At 46.6% G+C, this 13480-nt stretch overlaps 1 protein-coding gene across 3 annotated transcripts; it reads right to left on the bottom strand.

Moving 5' to 3' along the window:
* Positions 1–732: 732 nt before the first annotated feature.
* On the bottom strand, positions 733–13372 carry xylt2 (xylosyltransferase II). 3 transcript variants are annotated; one of them, XM_062408249.1, is made up of 11 exons: positions 13126–13372; positions 8276–8825; positions 7605–7780; positions 6012–6214; positions 5693–5773; positions 5317–5533; positions 4889–5065; positions 4499–4755; positions 4205–4400; positions 3501–3834; positions 733–3249 (listed from the first exon to the last, which is right to left on the bottom strand). In XM_062408249.1, the coding sequence occupies exons 1-11, from the start codon at positions 13297–13299 to the stop codon at positions 2930–2932; spliced, it is 2685 nt and encodes an 894-aa protein (XP_062264233.1). In that variant the 5' UTR covers positions 13300–13372; the 3' UTR covers positions 733–2929. The 3 variants fall into 3 exon arrangements, with proteins under 3 accessions (XP_062264233.1, XP_062264232.1, XP_062264234.1); XM_062408248.1 differs by having other exon boundaries at positions 733–3252; positions 13126–13371; XM_062408250.1 differs by having other exon boundaries at positions 733–3252; positions 8276–8822; positions 13126–13371.
* Between the last annotated feature and the right edge of the window lie 108 nt (positions 13373–13480).

The following is a 13480-nucleotide window of genomic DNA, read 5'->3' as shown; positions in this document are numbered from 1 at the left end:
TCTGGGCTCATTGAAATAGTACTGAGGAGTTTTTTTAAAGGGTCTTGAAGTTCTTGAAGGGATCAGAATAGATCAGAACACTGAGTCTGTTGACGGAAGATCTTATTTGGTCGTTCATAGAGTGAATTATTAAAACCATCATAAACTTTAGTAAACACATTTTCCCGGTGACAGATCTAGTGTCTGGAAAGAAAGATAATTATCATCCAAAGTAGTGCAAATAAAGAATCACCTTATGCGTAAGGTCTTCATTGTAAGGGAAGGTTGTGGGCGTGTGTCCGTCCTCTGTGTCCGTGTCCACAGCAGATGATCCATAGGCGCTGTCTGAGGAAGCCATCCCCAGCTCCTCCTGCCGCGGTGCCACGCTGGTGTCATCCATCTCGCTGATTCTACCTGTCGGACGTCCAGACTTTCTGGAGAGGTGAAGGTTAAAACATCCCTCTTCCTCCTGATCTTATACAGTTGGTGGGTTTTTTTTCCCAGCCCGTCACTAATCGGCTGTTTATGTCCTGAACAAAAGTGACATCCAGTCCTGACTTATTATTTATATGAAAGAGTTCCGGTAGGAGACCACCGCTGAGTGGCAGCTTACAGTATTTATGAAGGAAAAGCATGTTGAGTATTTTAAACAAGGGAAGCAACATAAACATGTCCAACCTCCTGCTTTTAAGTGGAAATCAAACAGGAGACAAACACGTAAACAGGAGACATTCAAATCACACGACCAAAACCTTCATATAAATGTTGTTTTTATTGAGTCATCAGTCAGGACGTCTAACTTATGAGCTTGTCCAGAGGCGTACAGCGACAAAGTTCCCTGCTCAGATAAGAGCCACGGCGCCAACCATGACTCACCAGCCGCCGGACCTCTGCTCTTCATCACAGCAGCACGGATGAAAACCTCAACATCCCCTCCTCCTCCTCCTCCAAACAGAGAGATTAATAATAATAAAACATGTCTGCATCAAATGTCACTGAACACGTGGACCGTCAAATACATCATAAGTAGTCAGCAGTTTTTAATGGTTTAACAGACTCTGAAAATGTGTAGAAAAATAAAATCTGCCCAGCCCATGACTCGTCTCTCGCTCGTCTCAACAGACCTGGGGTCTCACCGAAGCAGCTGTCCTGTGCAAGGTAAACAAGGTCACTTGAAAACTCATATGGTGGCCAACTACCGCTAATGCAAACTAAGACACAGACAGGGGGCTTCACTATCCTCTGGAAAGGCGTTAATTGCACATCTCTGGAAACTACCCTACCGTATAAACCATTCGTCTTCTCATCTAAGTAAAGGCAGCTTGGATTCTCTTGATCACACTAAAATAAAAACTTTAAAAAAAAAAAACATACAGTGTACCATTTACCATCGTTTGATTGGAGGACTTAAAAAGTTGAAATGAAACGCACCTTTAGAAATGAAATGGGAATGAAGAACCAGTGAGGTAAACAGAGCACACCAGGGATAATACTGCATTTTTAAACTGATAAAACGGAGGTAAAACCGGGTTTGTAGTTTGAAAGTCTTGCATTAAAAAAAAGTAAAGTCATGACATGTTGGGAAACACGAAGCAGGCGGTAGCTGTGTATGTAGTGTGTAAACATGAGGTTGGTTATAAATATTCTCATTTGATTTAACTCTCAGAAAGAAAAAGGTATTTCCCCAAAATGTCCAACGTTTCCTACTTTTCAGCTTCATCTCTCCTCCCTTCACTAAACTGACTTATCATTTAAGCTGCAACATAGGGATTTTTCAAATGATTGGTTAATATGCAGTTATTTTCACAATTTACTGATTAATCATTGGTTTAAGTCTGAGATTATTCTGTCAAGGCAAATATCAAATCTATAGGGATGCAAGATTCTCACATTGAACTTAAATATTTTAGTTTTTCTAATACAGAGATAAACTGATCAATCAATAGAATAATCGACGACTCGTTGCAGCTCTAAATGACTTCAGACGATTTGAGCATTGTCGCATCATTAAACTAAACAATCTCAACTCGGGCTCCACTTCCTCTGTTGTTTTGAAGAATTAGACCAGCTGACATGAAACAGGGCATCTTCTCAGTGATTGTTTTAACTTTATCTGAGGCTGATTTTTGAATGCAGCCTCACTATCTGCAGCTGCAGCCATCGAGGCACTTGCTTTGACCACGAGAACAACGCAGAGTGGCTTTTCTTTTTTTTTTCCAACAACGGAAAAACACTGAACACTTGAACAGTCATTTCTGGGAACTAACAAAAATTAAAACACATGGAAAATGACACGTATGTAAAATCATACGTCACAGTAAACAGAACTAAAAATAAAAAAGAAGACTTGAAACCTAAGGAACCCGCTCTCTGCCTGTTCCCTTACTTTTCCTCACACCAGGGACAGTCATGTATTTACGGATGAGTCTGTGCAACAGGACGTTGTGTGTGATTGGAACAGGTGACGTGACCGTGACATTATAAACGCCTGCTCCTCGCACTGTGACCATGTGACCTCTGTGTAACGCCATAGTCTTACAGTAAAGTGCACTTCATCTGTCTGCTCCACATGCTGACACGGTAATGCTTCAAAACAAGCACGTTAATATGATTCAGAGGTTTCTTTCACCTGTGTGCAACAACACATCTGGCATCCATGCAACGGTTCAGCAAACAGTGACCCAAGTCTTCGCTTGCAATCTTCTATGTGCAAATATCCAGCAATCCCATCCTCCGCCTTCTCGTGTGCATCACCACTTCACTAAGAAAGTCCCGACTCCTCAGTGCAGAAAGTTTTCTCGTGGTTGTTTATGTGCCCTGGAGCTCTGAGCCGTCCTTGGGGGCAAAATCCGGCTCACACAGGTTCTCCTGGATCTCCCTAGTGTAGGTCCAGCTCTCCCTCTTTCTTCCTGTGTACGTGTTACAGTCTACATTCTCTCCCATCTTGGGGCTACCTGATACGCCCGTCACTTTTGACAGGGCCCAGTTCCGACTTGGGGTCCGGGGACAGAGAGCTCCAGGAGGTTTTGGAGCAAGGTCCCAGTGCTGGGCAGGAGGACGTCTGTGTGGTGCACAGGTGGCCCATAACCCAGAAGGTCCTCACACCACTGTCCAGCCACTCTTCAAGGGGCAGACCCACGAGCTGGGCTTTACGCTGGGCCTCCCGCATGGCAGGCTCCTGGGGGGGCAGCTTCAGCATGGAGCTCAGCTGCTGGAAACTCTGCTCCAGGTACATGTTCCCAGGAGGACCTGCATGGAGCCAGCTGTCCTCTTCTGGACGCAGACAAAGAGAAAATGAAAGAGGGGAAATCCATCACATCATTTATCACATATATCTCATATTAATGAAAACTGTAGTAAAATGCTGAATAATTCATGAACAAGTATATGGTAATATGTTCATTAATGCCTGGTGTCTTTATTACACATTGTAGAAAATGTACTGACAGACACATTGTATAATTACATTTTAAGAAAATAAGAAAAAGATGGACTATTATAAGCGTTATCCTCGAACCCACCTCTGCGTAGTGGCTCCTTATCTTTGAAAGTTAGCGGCATGACAAGGAAGCGAACTTCTGCCACGCGCTCCCATTGCTTCAACACCCGCACCGTCCAGGTCCCGGGCCGCAGGGGGCGCTGCAGCGGCGGTTTGTACTGGGTGTACTCTGCGTCCACGTCCACTGTGATGTCATATGACGCCGCCACCACCAGAGCCGGGTCGAGCCACACGATGGTGGCCGTGAGGTTGGGCCCACGCGCCCAATTCTGGACGGCCAGCGGCTCATCCAGAGGTCCGATCACCCCCCCGAAGTTACGGAAGATTCTCTCTTTGGGATCCCACTCTGTGCCGATCTGTCGGGGGAGAAACAAAGAGATTCAGTCAGTACAGTGCTGAAATAACACTGTGCTATCTGGCTCAATGAAGGGAAACAATGTCTCCTACATTTTGAACACCAGAGGACAAGGTAAATGAATGTGTTGGAACTCCTCCCAACATTAATCTTTAAACCTAATTAATCTTCAAAGTTCAGCTGTGGTCAGATCAAGTCCTGATCCTATCACCACAGTCTTTACATATCAGGGAGAGAATCTTTCTACGCAGCGGTTTCCTTAAGGGGCCTTCATCTTTAAAGCTTAAGGATATATGTGTTATCTTAAGAATAAGCATCTGTCATAAGTCACGTAAAACAAAGAAAGAGCTTCTCCCCCAGAGGACACTTACTTCCATATTCTTCAGCCTTTCAAACTCTTTCAGGTTCTTCTCGAGAACGAACGAGGCCTGCGGCACCGCCCACATCTCCAGCGTCTCCCTGACCTTTGACCCCACAGCCTGGGCTTCCTGACGCACCACATACCCTTGGAATCGGTCGTCATAGAAGTACAAGTGCACCGATAGAGGGTAGCCTACTGGTTCAAACCTAATGGGAGGGAATACACAAACCATTAATAACACAAATATATTTAATAGAGGAATCAACTTATTATATCAGCCACAGTTTAAGGACACACTTCCTACCTGCAGGACTCCACATTGCTCTGAGCTGTGGCCAGATTCTTCAGACCCAGGCGAAAGAAAGACGTGTATGCAGTGAGAGCCACGTCCCTGAGAGAGCCGACGCTGTCCGACTGCTCGAACACGCTCTCCCAGTACGCCTTGATGGCGATGGTGCCCGGAGCGTACTGGCCGTAGAGGTGAGTGTCCAGGATGTCTATGGCCTCCTGGTTCACCGACGACTCAAATTTACGGGCAAAGAAGGTGGGACGGGTCAGTTGCTGTCGATGAAAGCGAGAAAGGCGAAAATGAACCCAACCGGTGGTAAAATAAACTTGTAGGAAAGTGGAACTTGAAGCCAGGAGAGTAAACAGGCTGGGGTCTGGGTTCTGTGCTACACTCTGGCTCCCTTACCTGTATCCGGATGAGGTCTTGCGGTTTGAAATCGTTGGGCGAGCAGCCACACCAGTCGACAATGTGCTTGTACTGACATTTACAGCCGAGCTTACGATTCCAGTTGGTGACCCGCAGGTTGTTGTCCACCAGGCTGTCACACATGTGACTGTTCCCCAGCACCGTGTGGAAGAAAGACTGGGGAGAAAGTGCTGGGGTCAATGAAATATGTCTGCTGAGCAACACGACAAAGAGGGGGAAGATAACTGTGTCTAGACGGTTTCTAACGCACCAACTTCATCGAACAATTGAACTGCGCAGTCAGATAAATGCTAATAAACCCTCCTCTCGTCTGGCATCTCTACTGCACACTACGCCCCAAAAGCTTTAAATATTACATTATCTCTGCTAAATACAGGATATAAACAGACCACCTGAGGCCCACTTACCTCAGCGGGGAGCAGGGCGTAGGAATAGAACTGCTTCAGCCCTGTAACCAGGTCATCCTGGGAGTTGATGACATACTCCACAAAGCGGCGGGTGAGCGCAAACCAATCAGAGCCACCTGAGACCTCCAGGCCTTCAGGAATGCTGCGCTCCCCGAGGCGCCACATGTGGTTGTCACACTCGTGGAAGAGGCGGTCGAGGCCCTGCTTTTTAATGAACCTGGGAGACAGAGTAATGATACATAAATGATAAATGATCACATGAGTTTGCACAGATAATCCATGAAAGGCTAAATGATTTATTTAATTAGCAGCCTTCTTGTTTAAATATTGTTAGATGTGTTATTATGGATTTGTGTTGAAGCTATAGAATCCTCACCGTGCATTCTCTCTCCCGTGGGACTTGAGGAAGTTCTTGTCTCTGTGCTGCGACAGGAAAGCCACCAGTTCATCATTGGTCCTGCAGGGGGGCGTGAAGGTGAGTGACAAAAGGAATAGAGGTTAGGTCGAGAGGATTCTTTGGAAATAAATAGCTTGAATGAGTGTGGTGCTGGTTGACAATATCAACAACTTTGAGGACAAATAACAAAAAGCACCACAAAGTTTAAAGCCTCAGACAGAACTGGTATGTTTTTGTTTTGTCTTTCTTTTATTGAGGTCAACCGAATCTCCACTGTTATCGCATATGGCCGACCAACCTGGTGGGGAAGTCCGTGGCGCTGAGATTGACGAAAAAATCCCATTTCCAGTCCATCATGGAGAGCAGGTCCTGCATGGTGCGTAGGTAAGCCTTCAGGAGGCTGGCACCCCCCCAGATGGTGATCATCCTCCAGGGCGTGGCCCGCACATTTGGGAACTGCTGGGCGATCTGCAGGACCTCGCGGTGCAAGTAGCCAGACCGCTGGAGGAGTTAAAAACAAAACGGTTGAACGGTTACACGAGTTACATTTCTGCATCACCAGTGTAATCCAGTTTTAGCTGTGTAACAGTTCTGCAGTTGCCACTCTGCCAGGACAACCACACAAAGCTGGCTCACGCTGAAAGAGAATCCGAACCAAATGAAGAAAAGTCACATGGTGCTTTCGACTGGGCAAAAAACATTTTTTGCCTCGTGGTAGGTTGACTGCCTCCTTCTTAAAGTGGCTATAGCCGACAGCGAGACAGAAACAAATGAACTAAGAGGACAGTCTGGAGGGAACTGCAGAGGAGGGATTAGACATCAGCAGGGAACAGAGGATGAGAGAGAGAAAGTCAAAGAGCTGACAGGTATTCAAGCAGACGCATTAAAAGTGGTGAAAGGTACATTGAGCGAGTGTGACCAAGTGTCTGAGGACTGCAGGAAAACTAAATCTGTGTGTTCAAAGTTCCTCATTTCAACTTAATCTGTTGGTCGATTATTCACCAGCCGATTAACCAACAAGTTTCCAACTGAACTGAGCTACTAATGGTTCTGAAGCAATAAATAAGCAGGTTAAGAGAAAGAGACTGAAAGGATTTGCCAAATGTCTGTGCCCTACTCTGACCTGTATCAAATTAAGAGAAAGGATATGGCAAGACTATGTGGGTGACCTGATTGCCTTCAGAAAGGAGAGCAGAGGGACAATGATCCTAAACTCACTCTCCTCACTGGCAAACAGCAGGAAAGAGGGAAAGATGTGTGGAGAGTGAAGTGAAGGCGAGCGATTCCAGTACACGACCTGTTTCAGAGCCTCATCTCTCAAACAGGCTTTTGCCTCAGAGATGGATGAGGTCTGGCTGGCACCGTGTCGGAGATTGTGTCTGTGGTGGGACTGTCCTACTGACTCCTTATTCATCACTGCCTCCGGTGAGCCGCTCCCCCGTCCCTTGGCAGCAGCACGGGTTGGACTCTGTCACCTTTCCGGCTGCACAGGTGCACTGACAGCAGGCGCCTGCACCTCTGCTGGCCGCGCTCCACACACCTGAGGTCCCGGCCTCGCCATCAACACCCACATTATTTGTCTTTCGCCTTCCAACTGCACATGACAGCAGACCTTTCCTCCACTAAATCCAGCTCCTAAGAATAACCACTCTTCGCTCTATCCAGGCTAATCCCCTTTACCATTCTGCGAGACCCGTGGGATAAATATAACCTTCAGAATGCAGGAAGACTGAACCGGTTAAAGCTTGGTGGTGAGCTCAGTGCAGCAGGAGCCAGGCAGGGAGCCCATGTTCAGCTTTAGCACGGATAAACAATACAGTAAGTCCCAATCACCAGGACGTTGCACGGGATCATTGCAGAGAAAGTAGAGTAGTGAATGAACTGGGATTACCTTGTCTACATGGATGTAGTAGTAGTGGTCACGGTGGTAAATGGCTTTGATGAGACGCTTGAGCTGCCGTAAGGCTCGGCCGTGGACCATCAGAACAAAGGCCACCCTGATGGGGTTCTCCACTTTGGACAGGCTGTTGTCCAGCTCGCCAACGGCCTGAACTGGATTTATTATACCTGAACAGAGAGGATGGAGGAGTTGAGAACTCAGGAGTTGTTGTTCAATGGTTCACAGTCGGCTGTAAAATTTGGTTTACGTCAGAACGGGACAAAATAAAAAAAATAAAAAAAAAAGGCATTAAAATATCGTCTTTGCTTCTTAATTCTTTTAGATTCCCTCAAACAAGCTCCCACGCACACATGCTGCCAAGTGTGTTCACTGGAATGCACAACTCAGCCCGAGGCGTGGGCTCAACGGTTCTATAATCGTATAGTTAATGTACACACAAGTTCAGTGGATGGAAAATGAGACGTGTGCAATGCAATAGGCCGTTTATGATTCTAACCCACCTCATCAGAAATGAAATTAATGATCTCTGAGCTAGGATTTAGTTAAAAAAAAAAAAAAATCAGTAAATGAAAATTAGACCAATAAATGATCAGAAAGTTCAGTGTGTAAACTACTTCATCCTCATCCTCACGCCATCTGAGTTCACTTTAAAAGCTTCTCACCGAGCTGGGGGCAGAACTGAGGAAGGGCGCTTGGCATGAGCAGACCAGCCTGATGCTGGCACACGATGTTGGCGATCTCCTGTCGGCACTGCTGGGAGCCAGCGCGATGGAGGGCGGAGAGGGCGTCCTTGCCTGTGATGTCGCACTTAGGCACAAAGTCACTGCTGGGAGCTTGGTGCGCGCCGTCCACACTGCCCGGCTCCCCTGGAATGGCGGCGGCAGCAGCAGGTATCTTAGCCGCCCCATCCGTGCCTCCTCGGGTGTCGCTAAAGTTGCGGCTGCTCGACAGGTCAGGGGGGACGACACCATCCATTCCAGCGCCGGCCATCACCCGCTCCTGGGGAGACTTCTGCTTGATGCTGGGCTTCCCTCCTCGCCGGCTGGTTCCTCTCCTCAGCGCGCTGGCTGCCGTGCCCCCTGTCCTCTCCAGCCTGCCGCTCCATCTGCCCTTGTTCCTCCCTGACAGAGAGTTTTGTTTCTCCCAGATTGCGGGGTCTCTCTTGGGGTCCTGGCTGTTGTGATCTGGCAACTTAGACCGTCGTGTTTTCTTCTGAGGAGAAAGAGAGAGAAGGAGAAGAAAGCAGGACAGAGGGTGAGGGAGGGAGAAAAAGAGGGGGAGAGAGAGGCATTAAATAAAAATGTATGATTCTGTTTCCATCCCATAAGAACATCCCCGACAAACACCACTGAGAAGAGGCGTTGATTCACAATCCAAGAATGACATAAGGTAAACAAAGACCTGAAATGACACCACAGCAGACAGAGCCCCTGAGGGAAGGATGTGTTTACTTGTTTTTTTCATCCCAATTTCTCTGATCTGGGTTATTTTTAGCTCAGCCTCCTCCTTTTTGTGAAGCTAATCTGCAAAAAGCAGAGCTCACAGACACACACATACACACAAACACACACACACACACACACACAGGACAAACCAGCAAATCACTGCAGAAACCTCAACAAACCAATGTGTCTGTAACCTCTGGATAAAAACTGCAAAGAAAGTGTAAACACAGGTTTGTGTGTTCAAAAACCCTTCACACACACACAGGGAAACTGCATGAGTGTCAGACGTTAAGGAGGTTACATACAGAATCCTTATCTTAGTGAGTGTGTGTAGTAGTAGAACAACAGTAACAGGCCACATCTTTTTTACAGTATTTTACAAGCAAAAGACACATTGAACTCTGAGCAATCTAAAATGTAGTTTTGGCTGTAAGATCCTTAGGCGAGGGAGTGTTTGTCATGGTTGTGGATCTGTGAAAAAATACATTATATATCAGGCAAATCCAAGATAAGAGTTGAGCTGTGTGTTTCCCCAACAGGAAAAAAAGTTTGAACATGAATAAAAAGCAGGACTAATTAATGTTACTTATCCATTACTTCCACGGGTGTGTTTCTGTGTCCCTGAATACAGAGTTTGGCTTCAAAGCGAGAGCACGGAGAGATTCAGCCTCACGGGAGCACAACTCACACCTTCAAAAACCGAAGGCAAAAAAAATTAAATAACAGGACGTTCAACGTTTTTTTAAATCTACAAACGCTATGCTTTGGCACAGCAGAATACTGGATTACACCAAAAGCCCTTCAGAGAGAAGGAAGCAGAGAGAGAAGCGAGTGGGATGAGAGCTTTCTGCTTCTGTCAGACGGCCCAGAGACGGTGGGAACAGAGGAGGGGGCTGGAGCCTGATAATGCACTGCCAATGAACCTGCTGCCAACTAATACAGCACGGTCAGCCACTGATTACAAACTACACCCTGAAACTCCCTTTACAGTGGGCACAGTAGAGCCCGGATACAGTTTAGTCTGGGGAGCTTCTTTCAGGGAGCTTACGTACAAAGTTATTCGTTTTGTGAAACCTGACCTAAATCTTATCTAGACAAAAATACCTGCGTTACTTTACTTTACGCTAAACACATTTAGAATTGTACTCAAGAAACTCACCTTTCTCTCCATGCAGTATATTCTTAACTGAGTTTTACCACAACAGACCAGACACAGAGCGTATCCTTCAATCTAAAATAATCAAGTCCAACAGCACCTGGAAGTGACAGCGTTAACAATCACACTTTGTTGCAGTGCAATAAAGAAAACAACATTGAGGATAAGATCGCTGTTTGCAGGAATGTCTATTCAAAATAATAATATTAATTCTGTTTTTGATCTCCGCTCCAAACTGAATCATAAAGGGTTATATCTTTGAAATGTAATGCTTTTTTCCTTTCCATCAGTAGGACTTTTTTTGTCGTGGTGGCTCACAGCTACACAAGTAATATGCAAACTCTGTGTGAAGAACATGTCTCACTTTTGTCAGCTAACGATGATAAAGAAAAACTTGCTTTTTAAACTGCTTCCATAAATGTTCTCACATAGAAGACAAGCGCACAGCAGGGGGGGGGGGGGGGGCGATGCCTTTCCTTATCACCCTATTTCACAGCTTTTAATTAACACCATCATGTCAAAAATGTATTGATTGAAAAGAAAGCCGGGCTGCCTCTTTACTTTCCAATTAAAGTCGAGTGAAACCGTATCAGCATCGCCATCTGCTGAAGTGAGAAGCAGCAGCAGCAGGCCGTCTTCTCTGCAGGAAAGTGTGGGAAAGCAGGGGATGATACAAGGATGACAGAGTTGTCATCTTCTCCCCTCAAAATCCTTTCCCTCTTCCATACAGGGGCTTTATTTGACTGCGTGTTGAATTCACAGCAAGACACTGATTAGAGCCGATGAGAGCCAAAGCGGCACACAGAGGGAAACCAGCCACGCTCGCTCATGCTCTGTTCAGAGGTGAAATATTGATTATTCATTCTAAAAATATATGACAACTGTCAAATATCTAAAGACCCTGTGCACTGCTATTTGAATAGACTTCTGCTGGCTCCACGTAACGCTGACATGCACATGAAGCAGCTGTGTCTCGATGCCCAAGCCTGAATTCACAGGAGAACGAATGACACACGTTTTTAACCATGAAACTACATCAGAAAGAAACAGAACAATTTGTGCAGATTCTCTTTTTGGCTCTTATGCAATGTCGCAAATCTTGATTTCTAAAGATGTCTCTGAAGCCCTATCTCAGCTACAGTCAACCACAAACACATTTTTCTGTATCTTTGCTGAGACATGTTTAAACCTGCACCTGATGAAGCAGCAGAGAGCCCTGAGGCTTGGGAAGCAAACAGGTGGTAACGGTTCAAATGAACACTACTTCTGCAAAAGTGATGAAGAACATGTGGTAGTTCCTGTTTTGTCACAATTCCACCTTTCAAGTGTGGACAAAGGAAATAGATTTCTTCATCTGGTCTGGTGTAATTCATGTTAACGTACAGCGGCAAACTGTCAGGAACCTGTGAATTAACCTTTGACTTTACTATAAGCTCACAGCTTTAAAATGAAATGGTCCACAGCAAATCATTTCAACGCTCGACCCAAGGGACTGACAACAGAATCATGACCCTTCATTTCCCTCCTTTAAGGGTCAAACTCTCCCAAACGTCAGACACAGAATTGCAAACAATCACGGACCTGTGGAACTTTCTCAGGACTTCACAGATGAAGAACAAAGGAGGAGATTGTCCATTTCCGACACATTCAAAACAATAGGAAAAAGGTATCTTAGGTTGTGCGTCTGTCACGTGTTAGCAAACGAATCAATGTGCTTGCTCGTGGTAAATTCTCCGTACATAATCCTGCTGTACGTGCACATGGGCTCAATCTGGAGGTTTGAACTCCAGAGAATGTCGGGAACAAGTCGCACACACAGCTCCTCCGGATCAGGAGAAGATCCGGAGATCAGTGCAGGCCTGAAAGTAGCTCATGTTGAAAGGAATATACCAACTGATCACATCATGACAGTGAGGCAGGACCCCGTCCCACTTCGGGCAGCAACTTGCATTCCTGTGGCTTTATCAGAGACACACACACACACACACACACACACACACACACACACACACACACACACACACACACACACACACACACACACACACACACACACACACACACACACACACACACACACACACACACACACACACACACACACACACACACACACACACACACAGGGCACTGTCTGTTTCCTCACCTCATTGTGAGGAAACAGACATTGCCCCAGGTAGCCCACCCCCCTCCCCCCCAGGTGTGTAAGAGAGACACAGAGTTAAGTTTCTCACAGAAGAGGCAACTCCCTCCCTCCTTAACTTTAACCTTCATCTTCCTCTCTGGGTGAGGAGGGTGAGGGTCTGATCAGAACAGAGGGTATATGAGTAACAACACTGAATAATAACCATAAGAAACAGAGCCTGGTTGTACTGGGACAGTGACTCGTCAGTGGGTCTCACACAAAGTTGCATCACTTCATAGAGCTGCTCTTCATCTTCTTCATCTCCGTGTGAGTCCATCGCCACATTTCTTCGCACCACAGCGACTCCAAATGAAATGTAAACACATCGGAGCAAAGCTGCTTCTGCTTAAACAAGCCACATACCAGAGAACCGGAGCTGTCAGAGCCGCTAATCCCGGTTGTTACCGTGCGTGTTTGATGCCGCGGCCAGTGACAGACAGACAGGACAGGACAGGGAGGGACAGACATGGAGAGGGACCGACAGGGAGAGGGACAGACAGAGGGACAGACAGACAGGAGAGAGCAGGACAGCTCCGACTGTAGTGAAATGTTTCCCCATCCCCAGTAGCCTGCTAACGTAGCTAGCCTCGGTTAGCTTCTCCGTATCACAACACACGGATGAGCAGAGCTAAGCTAAGGGCTAACGGCGACCACAGCTGCTGCCGTGCCCCGGAAAAGTAACCGGGGCTGCGGAGGGGCGGGGGGGGGGTTAGGACAGTCTCTCACCTCGGCCTCGCCCTCCTCCAGACTCCGCAGACTCCATACGACCAGACCCTGGACCAGGAGGATGGTCAACGCGGCGGCGATCGCGAGTTTGTACCGTCGGAGCAGTTTCTGTACCCGAGCGCTGGCCACCATCTTTACCACCGCCGCGCGACCGGGAGCGCGGCCACGGCGCATTCTGATTTGCGCGGGCACGCGGCGGCGCTCGCCATCCGCAGGTTGGTCAAAGTTTGGAGAGAAAGTTTTTATTTAATTAATTTAAAGAGAGAGAGATATAGAAAGATAGAAAGATAGAAAGATAGAAAGATAGAAAGATAGAAAGATAGAAAACTAGAAAGATAGAAAGATAGAAAACTAA

Source organism: Platichthys flesus, chromosome 16, assembly GCF_949316205.1.
Source record: "Platichthys flesus chromosome 16, fPlaFle2.1, whole genome shotgun sequence".
NCBI lineage: Eukaryota > Metazoa > Chordata > Actinopteri > Pleuronectiformes > Pleuronectidae > Platichthys > Platichthys flesus.
The sequence above is the reverse complement of the archived record's forward strand: the minus strand, read 5'-3'. Positions and strand labels throughout refer to the sequence as shown.